Consider the following 22,824-nt stretch of genomic DNA (forward strand, 5'->3'; position numbering starts at 1 on the left):
CATGTGGGGGCTCACGCCCAGCATTTTGGGTGGCCAAAGCAGGAGGATCACTTGAGGCCAGGAGTTTGAGATCAGCCTGGTCAATATAGCAAGACTCCATCTCTTTAAAAAAAAAAAAGTCCCCAGAGTACTCTATTGCCCCTTCTACCATGTGAGATTACAGCAAAAAGACAGCCTTACCAGACACCGAATCTGCTGGTGCCTTGGACTTCCCAGCCTCCAGAACTGTGAGCAAAAAATTTCTTCTGTTTATAAACTACCCAGGCTATGTTATTCTGTCATAGTCCCAAATAGACTAAAACAAGTACTTACTGGCCAGGTGCGGTGGCTCACACCTGTAATCCCAGCACTTTAGGAGGCCAAGGCAGGCTGATCACTTGAGGTCAGGAATTTGAGACCAGCCTGGCCAACACGATGAAACCCCGTCTCTACTAAAAATCCAAAAAATTAGCCAGAACTACTACTGGCACACGTCTGTAATCACAGCTACTCGGAGGCTGAGGCAGAAGAACTGCTTGAACGCAGGAGGCAGAGGTTGCAGTGAGCCGAGATCATGCCACTGCATTCCAGCCTGGGCCACAGAGCGAGACTGTCTCAAAACACAAAACAACAAGTCCTTACCTCATAGGGTTGTAGAGATGACGCAATGAGTTTTATAAGTGCATAGAAAAGTGCCTAGCAGAGAGTTAAGCATTACTTTAGCAATAAACAATAAGCATTACTTAAAGGCAACAGGAGTGCCCAAAGGAGCATCGTAAGGGACCTCCCAAGGCCCTACAGCTATTAAGTCTATCCAGATTCTCTCTTTTCCACACTGATTCCCACCTCAAACACCCTTGCTCACCTTTGTATTGGTTATCTATTGCTGCATAACCTTACCACAAACTTAGCGACTTAATAAAATGTATTATTTACCATCTGTTCCTATGGGACAGTCTGGGCACAGCTTAGCTGGTCCTCTGCAAGGCTGCAGTCAGTGTTGGTCAGGCCTGGGGTCTCACCTGAAGGCTTACCTGGGAGTGATCAGCCTCCAAGCTTGTGTGGTTGCTGGCAGCATTTGCTTTCTTGCAGACTGCTGGACTGAGCTTCAGTTTCTTGTTGGCTGTCAGACAGAGGCTACCCTCAGTTCCTGGCCACCTGACCCTCTCCCAAGGGCAGCTCACACAACATGACAGCTTCCTTCTTCAAAGCCAGCAAGAGAATTTCTCAGCAAGGCGGATGTTGCAGTCTTACATAACGTAACCATGAAAATAACATATTGTCACCTTTGTGGCACTCTACTGGTTAGCAGTCACAGGTCTAGGCCATCTTAAGGGGCAGGGAGTACACAAGGCTGTGAACAGCAGGTGGAGATCACAGTGACCACCTGGGAGTCTATCTGCCACACCTCTCAGTGCATCCAAATTCTATTGTGCAGACGGCAAGTGAGGTCTAGCATACCCCCCCAGAAAAGCAGCCATCTTCTACCATCCACCCACCAGTTTGTAAACTCCAGTCAGGGGTGTAATTGAAGTGATGCCTGGTTTGGGATTGAGTTTTCCTGGAGATTCTGGTCCTGTAATGAGTTTTTTCCAGCTGGGATTCCAGTTGGTGATGGACAGCACCAAGCTGTCCCTTGCTCCTGCCCCAGACCCCACAAGGTGCTTTTCAGGCTAGATTCCTGAGGGCTGTGTCATCAACTGTGCCACCTCCTCCTCCCTACCACGATGACCTCTTCTGGGTACTTACCTGACTCCAGAGAAAGGTCATTAAGGGCAAACAATGCAACGTGCATCTGCTAGTGCCTCATCTGAGTGATGCTCAGGTGAACAACAGTCTGTGGCCACACGTCTAACCAGGGGATAGCCTAGATCCTAAGGCCAGCTCTGTCTCCACAATCCAAGTGCTCATCTTCAATGGTACATACTTTTTTTTTTTTCCTTTTGAGACAGTCTTGCTCTGTTGCCCAGGCTGGAGTACAGTGGCATGATCTCCGGTCACTGCAACCCCCACTTCCTGGAGGCAATTCTCATGCCTCAGCTTCTCAAGTAGCTGGGATTACAGGCATGTGCCAACATGCCTGGCTAATTTTTGTATTTTTAGTAGACAGGGTTTCACCATGTTCACCAGGCTGGTCTCGAACTCCTGACCTCAAGTGAGCCGCCCACTTCGGCCTCCCAAATTGCTGGGATTGTGGGCATGAGCCACCACGCCCAGCCATGGTACATACTTCTAATAAAGTTTCCTCTACATCTAAGCTTTCTGATTTCCACCCTCCAAGTACTTAAAACTGACTTGATGGGAAGTAATGCTATGTGAAATTGACACAAAAAAGTTACTGCTCCTGAGGATCATTTAATGCAATCTCCTTACCCTTATTCAATGGGCAAGAGAATCTTCAATTTCCATTTTCTTTCTTTCTACAGTTTCTTAATCAGAGTGGCTATTTCCATAACAATAAAAACTGCTTCTTACAGAATCCTCAGGGAAAAGAAGTGTTGTGGCTTTTTTTCATTTTTAATTCTTTTAGAGCATTCTCTAGGGTCTCACTGTGCTGCCCAGACTGGAGTGCGAGGCCGTGATCACAGCTCACTGCAGCCTCAAACTCCTGGGCTCAAGCAATTCTCCCACCTCAGCCTCGCAAGTAGTTAGGATTCCAAGCAGGCACCACCATCACACCCAGCTTTTTTTTTTTGTTTTTTTTTTTTAAGAAATAGGGTCTAACAGCCAGGTGCCGTGGCTCACGCCTATAATCCCAGCACTTTGGGAGGCCAAGGCAGGCAGATAACTTGAGGTCAGGAGTTCGAGACCAGCCTGGCCAGCATGGTGAAACCCCATCTCTACTGAAAAAATACAAAAATTAGCCGGGTGTGGTAGCAGGTGCCTGTAATCTCAGCTACTGGAAAGGTTGAGGTAGGAGAATCACTTTAACCTGGGAGGCGGAGGTTGCAGTAACCAAGATTGCTCCACTGCACTCCAGGCAGGGCAACAGACTGAGACTGTGTCTCAAAAAAAAAAAAAAAAAAAAGAGAAAGGAAAGAAATGGGTCTTACTATGTTGCCCAGGCTGGTCCCAAACCCCCAGCCTCAAATGATCCTGCCGTCTTGGCCTCTCAAAGTGCTGGGATTACAGGCGTGAGCCACTGCCCCCGGCCTCTTAATTTTACTTTTGATCTCTGGGTATCTGTACCCCTTTACTACTTAGGGAGATGCTCTGCGGGTAAGGTTTGGTGGAAGACAGAAAGCAAGGGGCCAGGCTCTCTAGAACGGCCTGTATCATGAGACTCCACAAGAGAATTAAGCCCCACACGAAGTGATTCAAGCAACTACTTTCACATCAACCAAAGGATAATGAAAAGACCATACTATCCTAGACAACACAGGAGAGAAGGTACCAATTGCCTTAGACAACAGGGTTGCATTTCCTCACTTTGGCCAGCCTCATACCCCAGCCCTGAACTTTCAATCTGGACACTTGGTCAGTGGTGAGACATGACCATGAGTCTAGCTATGGCACCCTGAAGAGTTTAGCAGCCACGCGGCCAGAAACACATTCATCTTTCACATACAATGACAGAAGTAAAAATATTTATTTTTATCTTAAAAATCTGGTCCCACAAAAAGGCCAACACTTTTTTCAGTTCACGGTCTTGACCTTTCAAAGAAGAAATCTTTCAACTGAAAGGTGAGTTAATAAAAGGAATTTCAGAGGTGCTTTCAGATTTCTTATAAACCAGTAAACCAAGCAACCCTGGACTTGTAGTTTACTGAGCTCCTTCTAGCCATTCACAGTTCCTGAAGGAGAAAAGTTGTTTGCAGATAAGGCACTTTAGAAACCACCAAAGAGAAAACCCACATCTGCCAGGAGCTGCACTGTGAACCTGTGAGCCGAGAGGGCCACCAGCAGACAGAGTGCCAACTCCCACAGCTCCATGACAACAGCTTCCACCTTCCTGCCCCAACACTGTTCTGTCTGGCTTCCAGCACCCGCCTTGGCTCTGTGTTGCCTACATGGCCTAGAATACATGGAAACCAGACAACTGGCCAGAGATGAACACTGCTGCCTAAAGCTCAGGGCAGCTGCCCACAGTGAGGAATCCCTTCAGAGGCCCCTGCTGGGGCACGCTGAGGGAGCAGTCCTTTTGCAAAGATGAGTTAGTGCGGATCAGCACATTAGCAAAGCAAAATATTTAAACATTTTTAAAAGCTGCTAATCCTTCCAATTTCCCTCCTGATTGTAGCTCAAGCTGCAGCCTCTAAACCTGCTAAAAATCAGGAAGAAACCCCTCCTCTGGAGGTCAGATGGACTGAAGTGGCTACAGCCAGTGTGGGTACGGAAAGCCTCCCGCTGAACTGTGATCATGTGACACCTGTAGACCCTGGGAAGGGCTGATCTGAATCCAGGCAGCAAACTCAACCTATTCTTTTGCTCTGGGGGCTTGTGTTTAATATGGGTCATTGCGATGGAAGAAGTCTCAGTCTCTCTCATGTCAAGAGGACAGATGGGGACAGGGATCCTGGAGCTTTTCTTCTGTGTTCTGGTTGCATACTTGAATCCCAGGAAACTGTGACACAGTGCCAATTTACTGCCAAACATGCCCGGTTTGTCAACAGAGCCAGACAAAGAGGAGAGGAGAGATTCATGCTCCAAACACAGGCCAGCTGAGGAGGGCTTCGTCCTCCTTCCTTTGGCCCAGACGAGGGAGCGCCTTCCCAGAAGTCACATGAGGAAAAACTGTGCTCAGGTCAGAACTGGACCCAGCCTGTGCCTGGCTGGGTCTGGCTGGAAGTTGATCTGTAAAGAAGACAGGGAAGGGTGGGGGAGTTCAGATCTTTGAAAATACAAAGCAGATAAAAGTTGGTTTCTCTCTGGACAGAAAAAGCTCTAAGAAGCCAGTTCCTAAATGTTCTAGAGCAGCAGTCAGCAAACTTTGCCACAGAGACCAAATCCTGGCCCTCGATTTTTTTTTTTAATAGTTAATGTAACTGTATTTATCAAAGTTTTTTGTTTGTGGTTCTGTTTTTTTTTTTGAGACAGGGTCTCAGTGTCGCCCAGGCTGGAATGCAGTGGCACACTCAAGGCTAACTGCAGCCTCAACCTCTTGAGCTCAAGCGATCCTCCTACCTCAGCCTCCCTAGTAGTTGGAACTACATGACCAGTTAATTTTTGTATTTCTTTTAGTAGAGACAGGGTTTTGCCATGTTGCCCAGGCTGGTCTCAAACTCCTGGCCTCAAGTGATCTGCCTGCTTTGGCCTCCCAAAGTGCTGGGATTACAGGCGTGAGCCAACATGCCTGGCCGAAGAGTCTTAACCCCTTTCCCATCTAGAAAAAAAAGAGTGCAGCTCACTGCCAGCCCTCATTTAATTTTACATAAACATGCTCTTTGAGGCTGAAGCAAATCTGACTGATTTTCAATGTGAAAATATAAAAACTGTTCTTGGAGTTATTTCAGAATCATCTGAATAATCAGAACTGTCTATTTTGGAAAAATCAGACTCCTCAAATGAATCTTAGGCTAAAAACTGTTCAAGAACGATGTTAACATCACATGTAAGACTGCTGCGTTTTCTAGGATTTGACTTTTTCAGTAATCAATAATTACTATATTTTGGGCCGGGCATGGTAGTTCACACCTGTAATCCCAGCACTCTGGGAGGCTGAGGTAGGCGGACTGCTGGATTCCAGGAGTTCCAGACCAGCCTGGGCAACATAGCAAAACCCCACCTCTACTAAAAATACAAAAAATTAGCTGGGTGTGCTGGCAATTGCCTGTAGTCCCAGCTACTCAGGAGGCTGAGGGATAATCACCTAAGCCTGGAAGGTCAAGGATGCAGTGAGCCGACATCACGCCACTGCACTCCAGTCTAGGCAACCAGAGTGAAACCTTGTCTCAGAAAAACAAACAAAAAAAACCAGAATTACTATATTTTGTAAATGGAAATACCACTATTAAAAACAGAATGCTATAAATAGAATGTTGTCTTTTGTTCCAAAGCTGATATACTAGAGCAATGCAAAAATAATATAAAAGCAATACATTTTGTGGCAAAGTTATCTCAGGGTCAGCGCTGCAGTCTGAAGTGCCACTGGCAAGTTTTCTTAGGGCAAACAGGAAAAGGGTTACAGTCCTCATTTCATGCCTCTGTTTTTTTGTTTGTTTTTTGAGATGGAGTCTTGCTCTTGTCGCCCAGGCTGGACTACAGTGGCATCATCTCAGCTCACTGCAATCTCCCGGGTTCAAGCAATTCTCGTGCCTCAACCTCCCAAGTAGCTGGGATTACAGGCGCCGCCCCACCATGCCCAACTAATTTCTGTATATTTAGTAGAGATGGGGTTTGACCATGTTGGCCAGGCTGGTCTTGAACTCCTGACCTCAGGTGATCCGCCTGCCTGAGAATCCCAAAGTGCTGGGATTACAGGCATGAGCCATCGCGCCCCGCCCATGCCTCTATTTTTGTAAATAAAATTTTACTGGCACACAGCCATGCTGATTCGTTTACATATTGTCTGTGGCTGCTTTTGTGCAACAAGAGCAGAACTGAGTAGCTAGAACGAAGACCACACGGCCTGAATATTCTAAACTATTTGCTATCTAGTCCTTTACAGAAAATGTGGCTGGGCACACTGGCTCGTGCCTATAATCCCAGCACTCTGGGAGGCCGAGGCAGGCAGATCGCTTGAGCCCAGGAGTTCAAGACCAGCCTGTGCAACATGGCAAAACCCCGTATCTATGAAAAAATACAAAAAATAGCTGGCAGGTGATGTGCACCTGTAGAGCCAGCTACGTGAGAGAATGTGGTTGCAGTAAGCCGTGACAGTGCCACTGCACTCCAGCCTGGGTGACAGAGAGAGACCCTGTCTCAAAACAAGAAACAAAAAAAAATGTGTGCTGACCCCTGTCCTAGAATCGGTCCATGTAAATAATAGTGCAGTAGGAATTTAGTATCTTTTCACCCCGGCCCCAAGTAAAGTCTTGAGATCTTATGGAGTCAGAAAAGACAAGCCACCTTGCCTCAGGTGTTCTATAAGGATGGGCTGAGGCTGGAGCCTGGGTCTGAACTCTCAGTCCACTATTTTGGGGAAGCTGGGGGTGGGGGATGGGGTATAGAAGAAGGAGGTACTGGGGACAAGCCAAAGCACTTGGGAAGGTGGTTTAAAGGCCCAGATTTGCAAAGGGTTGCCCCAGGCTACATAACAGTGGAAAGCAGCAAAACCTCCATGGAAAGAAGTGTTCCACCCAAAGCAGGCACGCTGGGGCTCTGTCCTCTGGCTGGCTTGAAAACATCCAAATCAGGCCAGGTGCGGTGGCTCATGCCTAGAATCCCAGTACTTTGGGAGGCTGAGGCAGGTGGATTGCCTGAAGTCAGGAGTTTGAGACAACCCTGACCAACATGGTGAAACCCCGTCTCTACTAAAAATACAAAAAATTAGCCGGGCGTGGTGGCAGGTGCCTGTAATCCCAGCTACTCAGGAGGCTGAGGCAGGAGAATAGCTTGAACGTGGGAGGCAGAGGTTGCAGTGAGCCAAGATCATGCCATTGCACTCCAGCCTGGGCAACAAGAGCAAAACTCCATCTCAAAAAAGAAAAGAAAAGAAAAGAAAACATCCAAATTAAAACTGTTACTCCTAATCCTAACACCAGAAGGCAGGCATGGGGAACAATACCAGATTTGTAGTGCAACGGCCCTGGCCCCAGCCCCCACCCCAACAGAAAATGGCCCTCCTTACCCTGTAGATTTGGTAAAGTCTCCCCAGATGTCAGCAGTGGCAGGATTGGGCTGTGGCCAGGGTACAGGAGCACCTCCTATTGATGTTCCCAAGTCCGACCCATAGGAAGAGAAGGGGGAACAGGGGAGTCAGAGACCTCTCTTTCTGGTTGTTTCCATGACCAAATCATGAGACTCAGTGATCAGTCTCATGACACCAGGTAGCTGGGAAAGCCACACCAGACATGCTTTTGGGCAACAAAACACCATTGAGTTGCCACACTTCCAGCATCTTCTCACCAGCCCTTGAGGGCTCTGGAGAAAATGCAGAAAGGCACATACAAGGTGGAAGGAAGGGTGCCCGCAGGGTGGGTGGTTAGTCTCACATCATCTATCACGCATACCTGAAGCTGACTTTGTTATCAACGATTTATTTGAAATCTATTTAAAATTTACTATAACCCGTCTCAGCTTCTTGAACAGAGAATGTCCACCAAAACCGCAAGATCATCTTCATATCAAGCCTGCACTACCATGTCTAGATCAACTAGCTGAGAATACTATGTGCCAGCCACATGCCAAGACCCAGGCCCCAAACTGGTTAGGGGTCAGGAAGAGCGTTCCAAAGAGCTCACACAGAAGCTCAATCCTATCTCTCCACCAAGGTAGGCGACACAATGGGGCTGCAATGCCTGCTTTTGTGCTTTTCAGTCACCTCCCCCAGTGCTGCCAACTGCCCTTCTGAAGGGCCTGTGTTTGCCACCCTCCACCTTTGCACTAATTTGCTATTTCTAATCTGCTCTGGGCCAGGAGAACAGATACAACTAGGGCCCTCAATGGTTTAGAGTTTTTCAGTTCACCAAGGGCTCAAGGCACATTATCTTCCGTGAACCTCGCCCCAGCCCCTAGGGAAAGACAGATCAGGACGAGCCACGTGACTGTGCAGGTCATTTCAGTTTCCATTCTCCTACCTCTAAAATGCTGAAAATAACAGGAACTAGTCCATAGGACTGGTGTGAGGATTAAATATCCACGGAATGCTCAGAACAGGTCCAGCATATAGTGGCAATAACGATATTAACAAAATGAGAGCTAACATTCAGTGAGCACTTAGAATGTTCCAAAAATTGTTCTAAGTGCTATACATAGATCAGCTTATTTGATCCTCACAAGAAACCTATATTTTAAGTATCATTACTTCCCCTATCCTACAGATGAGAAAAATGAGGCATGGAGAAGTGATTTTCTAAAGATCACAAAACTGGGCTGGGCACAGTGGCTCAGCCTGTAATCCCAGCACTTTGGGTGGCCGAAGCGGGTGGATCACCTGAGGTCAGGAGTTCGAGACCAGCCTGGCCAACATGGTGAAACCTCCATCTCTACTAAAAATATAAAAATTAGCCAGGCATGGTGGTACACGCCTGTAATGCCAGCTACTTGGGAGGCTGAGGCAGGAGAATTGCTTGAACCCAGGAGGCGGAGGTTGCTGTAAGCTGAGATCATGCCACTGCACTCCAGCCTGGGAGACAGAGTGAGACTCCATCTTAAAAATAAATAAATAGGCCAGGCGCAGTGGCTCATGCCTGTAATCCCAGCACTTTGGGAGGCCAAGGCGGGAGGATCACCTGAGGTCGGAAGTTCAAGACCAGCCTGACCAACATGGAGAAACCCCGTCTCTACTAAAAATACAAAATTAGCCAGGCAAGGTGGCGCATGCCTGTAATCCTAGCACTCAGGAGGCTGAGGCAGGAGAATCGCTTGAACCCAGGAAGCAGAGGTTGTGGTAAGCTGAGATTGTGCCATCACACTCCAGCCTGGGCAACAAGAGCAAAAAAAACTCCGTCTCAAAAATAAAAAATAAAAATAAATAAATAAAGATCACAAAGCTAGTAAGCTGAAATTTGAACCCAACCATATTGTTCATATAGTAAGTGCTTCATAAATGTTGATATTCATGACTTATTATCTGACACCATTTTGTTTGTAGACATGCCAACTGCCTGTCTCAGACACCAGAACACAAGCCCTTGAGAGCTGAAACTGGATGCTATACCTACCGGTGCCTAGAACTCTACCTGGCACACAGCAAGCGCACCATATTAACATTAAAATGCTGTTAAAAATGCATCAGCAAGGCCAGGCACGGTGGCTCACGCCTGTAATCCCAGCACTTTGGGAGGCTGAGGTGGGCAGATCACGAGGTCAGATCGAGACCATCCTGGCCAACACAGTGAAACCGTGTCTCTATTAAAAATACAAAACTTAGCTGGGTGTGGTGGTGCGTGCCTGTAATCTCAGCTACTCGGGAGGCTGAAGCAGAAGAATCGCTTGAACCCAGGAGGCGGAGGTTGCGGTGAGCCGAGAACATGCCACTGCTCTCCAGCCTGGGTGACAGAGCAAGACTCCATCTTAAATAAATAAATATCCATCAGCAACCAAGGGAAGGCCTAAGGTAGTAGCTCTCAGACTTTAGTCAACACACAAACAAGAAGAGACATAAGGGCCGGGTGCAGTGGCTCATGCCTGTAATCCTAGCACTTTGGGAGGCTGAGGCGGGCAGATCACCTGAGGTCGGGAGTTCAAGACCAGCCTGACCAACATGGAGAAACCCCATCTCTACTAAAATTACAAAATTAGCTGGGTGTGGAGGCACATGCCTGTAATCCCAGCTACTCGGGAGGCTGAGGCAGGAGAATCGCTTGAACCCAGGAGGCAGAGGTTGCGGTGAGCCGAGATCATGTCATTGCATTCCAGCCTAGGCAACAAGAGCAAAAAAACTCCATCTCAAAAAAAAAAAAAAAAAAGACAAAAGAATGCAGATTCTTGCCTCCATCCCCCAGCGATGCCAAGGCAAGTGGTCCTATGACCCCACTCTGAGAAATAACGCTCAAAGAACAGTTCTTGGTACCGGGCAGGGGCTCTCTGACTGCCCCTCCTGCCACTCTCCAGGTTGGAGTATTCCCCACAGGGCTGAAGTCTGAAGCTTGACCTCCAGATAGGGCAGCCGATGTTGGGGAGGCTTAGGAATCAGGAAAGCAGGAAGGCTTCCTGCCTGCAAGCTGGGGAGAGCTGTGTGCAGAAGGCAGGCTGTGGTGACAATCGCCCAGCCCGAGGAAGGCCAGGAGCATCAAGCTGGGCTGGGCAGGGTGAGGAGGTAGAGGCAAAGGGCTGGCACCCCAGCGTGGTCAGAGGCTGAGACTAGACACTCGCTTCCGGAATCCCGGGGTCTCCTAAGGCTCCTAAGCCCAAGCTGCCGGGGCAAATGCTCTCAGCTTCCCACACCCGAGGTGCTCACTCCAAACGAAATCTCATTTCCCACCACTCACCTTGGCACACATTATGCTGTACCCATCTCCCTAAATACACCAGGTGTCTAAAAGTCTGGGCCTCATTCGTGTTCTTCTCTCTGCCTGGAATGCCAACCACTCCCACTCTATCTCCTTCCTTCAAGGTCCAGATCAACGTCACCTCTTTCATGAAACCTCCCCAGATCACACCAGCCGATGGTGGGGGTCTAGGCCCTACACATTTGGGTCTCTGTGCTGTGACTCATCTCTCTCACTACACGTGAGCAGAGACTGTCTCCATTACCCACTCACTCAGTACCCACTGAGCAGACACTGGGAGCCAGCAACCGACATGTTCATGATTTCGCAGTAACAAACAAGTCGCAGCCCCAGCCTCTCAGGGGAGGGCAGATGCCCTAAAGGCCAAGTAGGAGGAGCCCCTTACCCAGCGTGTGCAGAATCAGCTTTGGGTGCCTGCCTTCTTCTTTGACACGGACAGGTACTACATGACGAATCCGTGTAATGGGAAAACCATGGGGCCTGGCTGCCAGTGAGAAGAGGAGCCCGCAGGTACTGATCCAGCAGTCGCCCACTGAGCACTAACCTGAACTGGGAGCAACTGCTGGCTGGACGAGGGATCCCCCTACAGCCAACTGCTCCCCAGGGGGAGGGATCAGGGTGGAGGTTTTCCCCCCTGGGGGAGGGGGAAGAAGACTCAGCCCTCCTGTGCTGGCAGGCCGGGCTCGGGGATTCCCAGCTGCTCCTTCCTTCTTCTTCATGTTCTAAAGAGGGAAGAGGAATGCAAATCAGCCCATTCTGCTGGAGTCCCAATGCTACCAGAAAACCCCACAAGGAGGGCCAAGGTGACCCCAGACCCCCAACATCTGTGTAAACAAAAGATGGTCCTACCTAGCACCTCCATTGCTATGAGCTATACTTAGTGCATCATCATTCTGAATCTATCACAAATAAGGTCCATTTTAAAACCCAGCACCCCCACTTCATTCATCAGGGAAATGCAGATCAAAGCTATAATGATACACCACTACACACTCACCAGAATGGCTAAAATGTAGATTATCAAGTATTCACTATGATATGAAGTAACCATTCACGCTCTGCTGGTTGAAATGTAAACTGGTAAAACTACTTTGAAAAATTATTTGAAAGGTTCTATAAAGCTCAACATAGGAACTTAAACTTATGACTCAGCAATTCCACTCCTAGATATAAACCAACAGAAATCATACATATATGCACCAAAAGACAAGAACTCAAACATCTACAGCAGCACTATTTCTAATCGCCCCAAACTGGAAACTACCCAAATGTCCATCATCAGTAAAACATAAATAAATCGGGTGAATTCTCACAATGGCACACGCCACAACAATGAGAATGAACAAACTACACGCAACACCATGGATGACTCTCACAAAAATTACATTGAGTAAAAGAAAGAAATCATTCCAAAACAAGATTAGGTGTATGAGTCAATTCATGAAAGTTAAGAACAACAAAACCTAGGGTATGTGAAGTCAGGATGGGGTTACTCAGGGTAGTTACTGGGAGGGGCCAGGAGAGGTGTTTCCAGAGTGCTGACAATCTTTTGTATCTGGAGCAAAGTGCAAGTTTATAAATTGGGTTTTTTGTTTTGTTTTGTTTTGTTTTGTTTTTTGAGCCAGAGTTTCGCTCTTGTTGCCCAGGCTGGAGTACAATGGCTCGATCTCAGCTCACTGCAACCTCCGCCTCCCAGGTTCAAGCAATTCTCCTGCCTCAGCCTCCCGAGTAGCTGGGATTACAGCCATGGGCCACCATGCCAGGCTAATTTTGTATTTTTAGTAGAGACGGGGTTTCTCCATGTTGGTCAGGCTGGTCTCGGACTCCCGACCTCAGGTGATCCACCCACCTCGGCCTCCCAAAGTGCTGGGATTACAGGCGTGAGCCACCACTCCCAGCCTATAAATTAGATTTTTAAAATTTCATTGAGTTCTGCATTTATGATTTGTACACTTTTTTACATGCATATTATACTTCAAGAAAATGCTTTAAAAAAAAAAACTGAGCACCAAGCATGAGCCAGAAACCAGCACAAGTTACACAGATGAAGATAATGTGTTCCCTACTTGTAAGGAAAGCAGCAGCTTAACAAAATAGTAAGTCCAGCCCTGAAGTCAAAAGACCTCAAAGACCTCAGTGTGAGTGCAGCTGTGCCAGTTATTTCTAGCTCTGTGACCCTGGGCAAGTCCCCAACCCTCCCTAAGCCTCCATTTCCTCATCTCATGGAGGAAAGGGAGAGGATGTTTAATTCACATGAGAAATGCCTAAAAACACTACCTGGCCCACAGCTGATGCTCATTAAATGTTAGTTTCCTCCAAGCGAGAGAAGGAATCACATCCCAACCAGTCCACTGGATTGGACTTGCATTTCTCTCTTAAGGGCCAGCTGGCCAACTTCAAGGATCCCAAATCATCACCAGCACGAAGCAGAAAAGAGGAGAAAGAGATGGTAAGTAAAGAGGAAAAGCATTATTTTAGAGTTACAAAGCTTCTTCAGAAAAACAAATCCATCTCAACAGTATTCCTAGCAAAAACAAAAACCAATCCACTTGGTCCTTGGGTCCCCGCAATCATGACTGACCTCATCTCCCCTCTCCACCCTTGCAGCCAGGTAAAGGCCAACTTTAGGCAACCCAGCCCAACCTGTTCCTATGAACAGGAGCTGACGGGGGGAAGCCAGAGGCAGAACAGCTCAGAATGAAGACACAGGAGCCAGGACAACACCATCAGCAGAAGCTGCCCAGGACTCCCAGCGCCCACCTCAACGCCTTCCTGCCAGAACTCTCCCAAATCTTCCTTATTCAAGACAGCCTGGGATGAGCACACAGGTCCCTCCTGATGCACTCTAATAGCTAGGACAGAAACACCACCTCTGGCAGCAAATGACTGATGCTCCTTCTCAGTTCAGAGGCTTTGCACCTGCTGTCCCTCTGTGTGAACCACTCTTTGATCACTCTTCCCTTGCCTACAGGTCCCTTCTTCCAGGAAGCCTTCCTTGGTTCTCACAACTATGGGCTGCTCACCCTTCCTCTAGGAGCCCACGGCACGCAGGGCATCCCTTAGTCATGGAACCTTTCCTGCCATGTTGTAATCACATTTTTACCTGCCTGTCTCAGCTCAACTCTGAGCTCCATGAGAACAGAGGTCTCTCGTTCACCCCTGATGCAGGACCTGGCACAAGGCAGATGCTCACTAAACATCTGCTGAACTGAAGGAGCTGAACCGTAAGAAGAGCGATGGGCTCTGGGCTGGGTGGCCACAAGTATCACGTGACCACAGCCACTACAGCCACGCAAGGGTAGAACTCACTGCGATGTTGAGCTTGATGGTCTGGCCCTCCTTGAAGCCCAGGTCCAGTTTAGGGCCTTGGTCTGGGTTCTGGGCTTGTTTTGCAAATTCACACTGCTGTTTCACCCACCTGGGGAGAGAACATGAGGAAAAAGGTGAGGAAGGAAGAGACCCGCTGCCCTGCAATCACTGTCTCACTTCACTACTGCCTGCCATCAGTCCAGGCTGAGCCTCGTAGTGAGACGGGGTGGTGGAAAGAGTGCAGGCTTAGGAGTGAGGCCTGAATTCAAATCCCGCTGTGACACTTAAGTAGCGGCATGCACATTGGTTTCCTCATCAGCAAAATATGCCCATAATTCTATAGGTCTTCAAGATGGCTACGAATGCAGTAAGATCACTTACATAGAGGGTCCTAACACTGTCTCTAGGACACGGGAGAGCCTGCCCTTCCCTCCACAGCATATGACATGAGAACTAATATGCGGTCTCTACACACCCTCAAACACTCAGAAGGTAGACGGGGGGACAAGACAGATACCCAGAAGTAGAGGGCAACACAAAGGTCCCCCACCCTCCATACCACACCACCCAGCAGCACCGGTAAGGGAAGAGCCAGAGGCGCCCACATGAGAGGCCGGGCACAGCCCATCCACTGGCAGCCTGAGTTCGAGCCCTGCAGATGGTGGAGGAGGACTTCCTGCCCTGTCTCTTAGCTTCAGAAAAGGACATCAGGGCATCTGCTGGGTGCCCTGGGAATCCAAGCGCCATTGATTACATGGAGGAGCAGGTCCAGAAAGGCCACAGGAGCCTGATGAGGACTCTGGCTGCTCAGGGGACTGGTAAGGAAAGACAGGTGGCAGGCCCGAAGGCTGGGATGGTAGAGACGGGCCTCAGGTAAAAGAGAAGGCTTTACAGCAGAGATGAGCATTGGCAGAGCAGAGAGGTGGCTTGCCCTGGGTTCTCCTGAGTCTCTGCTGCCAGACAAATCACACACGAACACTTGGGTATCCTAACCTGGGAGATCATTCTGTCCAGGGAAAGAAGGGAGGGGCATGAGCATGTGTCTCCCAGAACCACTCACTTGAAATGGTCCTGCAATGCAACATTGAAGTCAAAGGCATCACCTCGGTCCCCGAAGCCAATTCCAATAAACGCCCGTCGCCCTGGGGGACAACGCATGATCAATCCCACCTTCCAAAGGCAGAGAAAACCTTTCCCAAGAGGAGGAGGCACCAGGACCCATGCCTACCATTTCCATCTTCGATGCGGATCACGAAGTACCTGCTGGAATCCGTCACACTCTCCACAGCTGTGCCAGGAAACTGATCCACCGGGGCCTGAGCAAAGAGCTCCCCTGAAAGCACAGGTTAGGCTGAGTGCTGAGCCCTGAGCCCCCTTCCAGCCAAGTGTTTCTACCACACTACTGGGCCTTTTGCCCGCAAGGCATCTCTAACCAGCTGAGACAGATTGGCAAACCTTACTGTGGGATTCAAATCAAATCCATTCTTGCTAAAGGGAAGACACAGAAAATATAACCAAGGAAAGGCTTAAGTCAGAGAGCTTACAGGTCAAATCCAGCTCACAGTTTAGTATTCTGCCTGGCCTCTATTAAAATTAAGCTTTATTAATGCTGAGCCTCCAAGTCCACTTGAGAATAAGCTGGAGCTGCTAACCCATCCATTCCATCTGCTTTACCCACTTACATTACCTGAACCCTGAGTGTCCTAGAACAGGTGAGCCTTGGCCTAGGTAATCACACCTGCTGAAGAGAAGAGGCCTAGTACCTGAGGCAGGACTATAAGAGGGGTCAGTGAGCCCCGAGGAAAGAAAGGAGGAAGTTTTCACACGCACAGGGAATCTGAAGCAGGCTGATTTAATTCAATCTAGCTTTAAAAGAAGCCCTTGAGAAACACATCACCTTGTCAACTATAGCACTCGACAGGTGCGGCGCAACATAAAATTTCCACGAGCATTTATTAACTGGCATCAGTTTTTCGCATGTGCTGACGTCTGTTGTTGCTTTTAGTATTTTTTGTTTTGTTTTTTAGAAACAGGGTCACGGAGTGGGTGTGGTCCCAGCACTTTGGGAGGCTGAAGTGGGGTGCGTTGCTTGAGCCCAGGAATTTGATTTATACCTTTTTTTTTTCCTGAGATGGAGTCTCCCTCTGTCACCCAGGCTGGAGGTGCAGCGGCGCAATCTCAGCTCACTGCAACCTCCGCCTCCCAGGTTCAAGTGATTCTCCTGCCTCAGCCTCCCAAGTAGCTGGGATTACAGGCATGCACCACCACGCCCCACTAATTTTTGTGCTTTTAGTAGAGACAGTGTTTCATCATGTTGGCCAGGCTGGTCTTGAATGCCTGACCTCAGGTGATCTGCCTGCCTCAGCCTCCCAAAGTGCTGGGATTACAGGCGTGAGCCACTGCACCCAGCCCAGCCCAGGAATTTTGAGACTAGTATGAGCAAGATGGTGAAACCTGGTCTCTACAAAAAATACAAAAATAAGCCAGGCATGGTGGCAGGCACATTTAGTTCCAGCTCCCTGGGAGGCTGAGGCAGGAGGATCCCTGACCCCAGGAGTTGGAGGCTGCAGTGAGCTAAGATTGTGCCACTGCACTCCAGCCAACGTGACAAGAATTAAAAAAAAAAAGAAACAGGGTCATGCTCTGTTGCCCAGATTGAAGTGCAGTGTGCAGTGCACCATAGCTCACTGCAGCCTCGAACTCCTGGGCTCAAGTAATCTTCCTGCTTCAGCCTCTCACGTAGCTGGGAATACAGGCACATGCCACCATGCCCATTCAATTTCTTTTGTTAGAGATAGGGTCTTGATATGTTGCCCAGGCTGGTCTCTAACTCCTGGTCTCAAGCGATCCTCCCACCTTGGCCTCCCAAAGCCCTGGGATTATAAGTGTGAGTCACCACACCTGGCTGGTGCTTTAAGTATTTAACCAAATATCTTCTACTGAATCCTGTGGTTTAGAGATAACTTTGTTTTTTGGGTTTTTTTTTTTTCCAAGACAGTTTCAATCTTGTTGCCCAGGTTGGAGTGCAACGGCACGATCTCGGCTCACTGCAACCTCCACCTCCCAGGTTCAAGCGATTCTCCTGCCTCAACCTCCCGAATAGCTGGGTTTACAGGCATGCACCACCACGCCCGGCTAATTTTGTATTTTTAGTAGAGGCGAGGTTTCTCCGTGTTGGTCAGGCTGATCTCAAACTCCCGACCTCAGGTGATCTGCCCGCACTGGCCTCCCAAAGTGCTGGGATTACAGGCGGTGAGGCACCATGCCCGGCCTTTTTTTTTTCTTTTTGTTTTCTTTTTGAGACAGTCTTTCTCTGTCACCCAGGCTGGAGTACCATGGCGCAATCTCGGCTCACTGCAATCTCCACCTCCTTGGTTCAAGTGATTCTTGTGCCTCAGCCTCCCAAGTAGCTGGGATCACAGGTATGCACTACCAAGCCTGGCTAATTTTTGTATTTTTATTAGAGACAGGGTTTTGCCATATTGCCCAGGCTGCTCTGGAATTCCTGGGCTCAAGTGATCCACCCGTCTTGGCCTCCTAAAGTGCTAGGATTACAGGCATGAGCTACCACGCCCAGGCAAGAGGTAATTTTGTAATCAAGGCTGAACTGATTCAAAACCAACAGCCCTAGAGTCTGCAGTTTCTTGTCAATTTATCTGCCTTGTGTTCCAACCTCACCAAGATTCCTTCAGCCTACAGCAGTAGTTCTCAATCAGGGGTGATTTTGCTCCCCTGTCCCCAAGAGACATCTGGCAATGTCTAGAGATAATTTTGATTGTCACAACTTGGGGGGTGCTACTGGCATCTGCTAGACAGAGGCCAAGAATGCTGTGAAATGTCCTCACTGGGCTCCACAGCTCTCCAAAACAAAGACTCATCTGGCCCCAGGTGTCAACAGTGCTGAAGCTGAGAAAGCCTGGCCTAGAGTGATATGCTCATTACCTCATGGGAAAGTAAGACTAACATGACCCAGGCACGACCTTGAGCTAACAGCACCTTGGGGTGGGTCCCACAGGGGAGGCTCAGCCCTAGGCAGTGGCTGTTACATTAGGGAGTCATGTTAAAGTCACAGCTGGCCGAGGCACAGTGGCTCACACCTGAATCCCAACACTTTGGGAGGCCGAGGTGGGTGGATCACGAGGTCAGGAGTTCAAGAACAGCCTGGCCAAGATGGTGAAACCCTGTCTCTACTAAAAATACAAAAAAAATTATCTGGGCGTGGTGGTGGGTGCCTGTAATCCCAGCTACTCGAGAGGCTGAGGCAGAGAATTGCTTGAACCTGTGAGGCAGAGGTTGCGGTGAGCCGAGATCGTGCCACTGCACTCCAGCCTGAGTGACAGAGCAAGACTCCATCTAAAAAAAAATGATTTTTAAAAATAAATAAAGTCGCAGTTACCAAATTCCCCAGAGGACAAGAGGTGTTGCCATTCTCTCACGACACTACCTGGGGCGTCCCAGCAATTCTCCAGCTTAAAGTCTCTGGTCTGGCCATGGCAGCTGCTTCTTCAAACTCCTCTGCCGCCAGTACCCAAGTTCCCAAAGAACACATCAATGCTTTGGGTTGCCTCGCAGTCCATAAAGCATTAGAGAAATATCTGCTCACTTCATGTTCTCCAACAATCTTATGAAGGAGGAACTAATACGATCCCCATTTCAACAAGGAGGCGGCCAAGGCCCCAGCGGTCACATGGCTCACCCCACATCCAGCAGCTCAGGCAGAACATAGTTCTGAGAAGAGGCAGCCAGTTCTGTCTCTCAACTTTTGCACTTTCTCTTCTGCTCTACAAAGGAAAATCTCTACATATTAGAAAAAATAAATGACCGAATACTGTGGGACCTGACTGAGCAGACACTGTGTCCGACCCCACTCGGGGTCTCAGCTGGGGGATTCCAGGTGCACTGCCCTCCACAGCTCACCCAGAGGCACAGGTGGCCCAGGACTTGTGAAGTTTCCCCCAAGACGATCTTTGCCAGCTGACCCCAACACAACCCAGCTCGGCTTGTCCTCTCACTACAGAAAGAGCTGAGTAGGACAGTTTCCAGCTTCTTCAGTTAATGGGTGTGGTCAGCTCTGGGAGTTACCACTGCACTGATAAACAATTCCTCAGTAGGAAGCAGAACCCAGCGGCAGAGGGCTGTGCATCCCCCGCCTGTCTTCAAGGCCACTTCCAGGGCTTCCTACTTCCTATCAGGACCAAGCTGCGGTCTCCTCTCCTTGGCCTTCACATTTTCCTGAGGACTCCTAAAAGGAACTGGTGTTTGACATGAAATACTCGTTTTTACACCTGGAGACAGTACTTTCTACAACTAAGGTGGGGGAATGGTACAGCTTAAAGGTACACACACGTCTCTGATTTTTCAGGACAGGTTCCCATGACCCCTAAGCAGCCTGGCCAGACCAGGCCACCTCTCCCTTCATAAAGTGGGGTGCGGCCCCTCAGCTCAGTGCAGCCTCCCTTGCGGTTACCTGACGTCCTGTCCTCCAACTTGATGTAGGCCATCTGTCCCTTTGCAGTGATCCTCAGCCGGCCACTCCATGATGGCTGGTCCAGCTGCCACTCCGCGGCCCTAAGGGTACAAACACCACTGAACCTCTGCCAGAGGCGCCTGCTGTGTGACCCCAATGCTGGGAATGGAAAGGGCTGCTTATTCTAGCCCAAGAGTTGGCAAACATTTTCTGTAAAGAGTCAGACAGTAAATATCTTTGGCTCTGCAGGTCACACAGCCTGTCACAACAAGGCAGCTCTGCTGCTGTAGGGTAAAAGCAGTATAGAACATGCACGTGGTGATGCTTTAGGTATCTTAACTGAGTATTTTCTACTGAGCACAGCTGTATTTCAATCAAAGCGTAGACACTGAAATCTGAAATTCATATAATGTTCCCAGTATGAAATACTCTCCTTTAAAAATTTTCCAAACCATTTAAAAAATGTAAAAACTATTCTTAGGTGTGAACCATACAAAAACACAGTGGGTTGTCACTTGGTGACCCCCTCTCTAGACCACTGTGTCCTCCTCCACGTAGGACTTCCTTCCAGTTTCCTTTCTATAGAAGCAGCAGCTGCAGGGGCCTGATTCTGTTTCTGACACTGCTTGACTGCAGCGGTCAGGGCGACCATTTGAGACCAGTGAGACTATCTTGAAAGAAAAAGACAGCATGGAGCAATCACCAGAAGAGAAAAGGAGAACAACAGTACATGTGAGAAAAGTGAATGGGTGCTTAGGAAGAAACCCAGGAAACCATGAACCTACAGCAATGCCTCTTTTGGCTCTAATTTGTTTGAGACGGGGTCTCACTCTGTCACACAGGCTGAAGTGCAGTGGCGCAACCACAGCTCACTGAAGCCTCAACCTCCTGAGCTCAAGAGATCCTCCCACCTCAGCCTCCTGAGTAGCTGGGACTACAGGTGTGTACCAACACACCAGGCCAATTAAAAAAAAATTATAGAGATAGGGTCTCACTATGTTGCCCAGGCTGGTCCTGAAGCCTTGGGCTCAAGGGATCCTTCCACCGAGGCTTCCCAAAGTATTGGGATTGCAGGCGTGAGCCACCACAGCCAGCTGTTTTGACTCTTTTAAAGCATTAACTTCACATTTTAGTTCTAAGAAAAGGTCAGTTAAATCCCCAAATTGCAAGAACCACAGGTGTTTCCAGGAGGCTTTTCTTAGAAGTCCCTATGCCAGTTCTCAAGAACCCTGGACGCAGCTGTCTTGAGGGCTGCACAAATGCAGATTCAGTTCCTGTTCCTCTTACCAGGCCTGAGATTCAGGCTAAGGAGAGCTCCAAGACTTAAGTGCAGGCACTGGTAGTTTCCTCTAAGCTAAACCAGCCAGCCCTGACAATTCATAACCCTCGCTCTCTGGGGCACCAAGAGGAACCAAATCCATCCTACTAAAGACCCAATAGGGGGCCAGGCGCAGTGGCTCATGCCTGTAATCCCAGCACTTTGGGAGGCCAAGGCGAGTGGATCACCTGAGGTCGGGAGTTCGAGACCAGCCTGACCAACATGGAGAAACCTCGTCTCTATTAAAAACACAAAATTAGTCGGGTGTGGTGGTGTATGACTGTAATCCCAGCTACTCGGGAGACTGAGGCAGGAGAATCGCTTGAATCCGGGAGGCGGAGGTTGCAGTGAACCGAGATCGCACCATTGCACTCTAGCCTGGACAACAAGAGGGAAACTGTCTCAAAAAAAAGACCCAACAGGGGATGGGGCTAGACGACCATCAATGGTTTGATGGTCCAACTACAGTTTGATGACAGAAAACAAATATATTTTGGTTCCTGTTGTTTTTGTTTTTATACTATTTTAAAATATGTCATGAATGTAATGTTCACTAACACATCTTTTCACCTTAAGATCAGCTATAAGCCCACGGTAACACAACTGGAAAGTAACAAGAGGATATATGGACGCTCCATCATTCTTGGGGTGCAGGCCAATCCTGTATTTCCGAAAAACTTGGACAACCATCGCCTTCAAGAGCCACCCAGGTCCCCGCAAATACGAGCACTTCCCACCAACACTCAGTGGCACAAAACAGCCATAGGCCAGGTTGTCTGTATGAAGTTTATCTTTTTTTCTTTTAATATTTTTCGTCGTCTTGATAGATAACGCATACAAAGGGTAGTAAAATGCAAACAGCACAAAAGGGAAAGGAAGTCTCCTTCCAAGGGCGGTTCCCCTCCCCTAGGGCAGTTTCCTGTGTTCCCTTGCAGAGATACTCTGCATGTTTACAAGCGTGTGTGTTCATTCGTCTCAGGTAGAGATCAGAGAAATATAGATGGGGTCCTCCCAACTGCTCCAGGCTGTGATCAAGGGAGAAATTCGTGCGAAGGGATCTGGGTAGGAAAGGGTCCCTGGGCTTCGACCGTCAGCTTAAAGCTCCTCGGGACCGGTCCTTTCAGCAGGCTCTGGGCTCCCTCCCCTCCTCTAGGGAATTTCCGTCTGTGATAGGGCACCTCCCCGCTTAAGGCTTTTCCAGGATCCCTTCAAGGCCACCGGTTAACGCTAAAAGAGAAGCGTCTGTGACATGACCACCCCCGACCAAGTTTAGGGTACCCGGCAGTCCACCGGGGTCCCTAAGCGCTAGATACGACTTTAACGCCCTCCCCGCCGCCAGGAGTCCCGTGAGTCGTACTAAGACGGGCGAAACTATGGGTCCGCCTCCCTGCTCGGGCCTGGAGCTGGAAGAAGCAGCAGCATTAGCTCCCCCTCGCCCCAAAACTGGCCAGGGCTCTCCTCGGTTCCCGCAGTGGGTGTGTCCGGGTGGCGGAGAAAGAGTTAAATTGGAGCTAGCCTGGTCTGGCGGCGGGGAATCACCTGTAGCCACGGTTGGTAGCTCGCGGAGGGATGCGGTAGACGTGGACATCAGGCTTGACACACAGCACCGACTCGTACCCGCTCTCCTCCATCGCGACGCCTGGAGCCCACCGGACTTCCGGCTCCTTCCACCGTTCCTCTGTCCGACGGACGGAAGC

General features: G+C 49.0%; 1 protein-coding gene across 3 annotated transcripts; it reads right to left on the bottom strand.

The window, feature by feature from the left end:
• Nucleotides 1-3,549: 3,549 nt before the first annotated feature.
• NECAP2 (NECAP endocytosis associated 2) lies at nt 3,550-22,823 on the bottom strand. Of its 3 annotated transcripts, XM_002811420.5 has the most exons (8): nt 22,667-22,823; nt 19,810-19,910; nt 15,571-15,675; nt 15,403-15,484; nt 14,343-14,451; nt 11,578-11,755; nt 7,709-7,784; nt 3,550-4,773 (listed from the first exon to the last, which is right to left on the bottom strand). In XM_002811420.5, exons 1-8 carry the CDS (start codon nt 22,756-22,758, stop codon nt 4,725-4,727), a joined length of 792 nt encoding a protein of 263 aa, XP_002811466.2. In that variant the 5' UTR covers nt 22,759-22,823; the 3' UTR covers nt 3,550-4,724. The 3 variants fall into 3 exon arrangements, with proteins under 3 accessions (XP_002811466.2, XP_009232936.1, XP_063576035.1); XM_009234661.4 differs by lacking the exon at nt 11,578-11,755; XM_063719965.1 differs by lacking the exon at nt 7,709-7,784.
• Between the last annotated feature and the right edge of the window lies 1 nt (nt 22,824).

Source organism: Pongo abelii, chromosome 1 (genome assembly GCF_028885655.2).
Source record: "Pongo abelii isolate AG06213 chromosome 1, NHGRI_mPonAbe1-v2.0_pri, whole genome shotgun sequence".
In the NCBI taxonomy this organism is placed as follows: Eukaryota; Metazoa; Chordata; class Mammalia; order Primates; family Hominidae; genus Pongo; species Pongo abelii.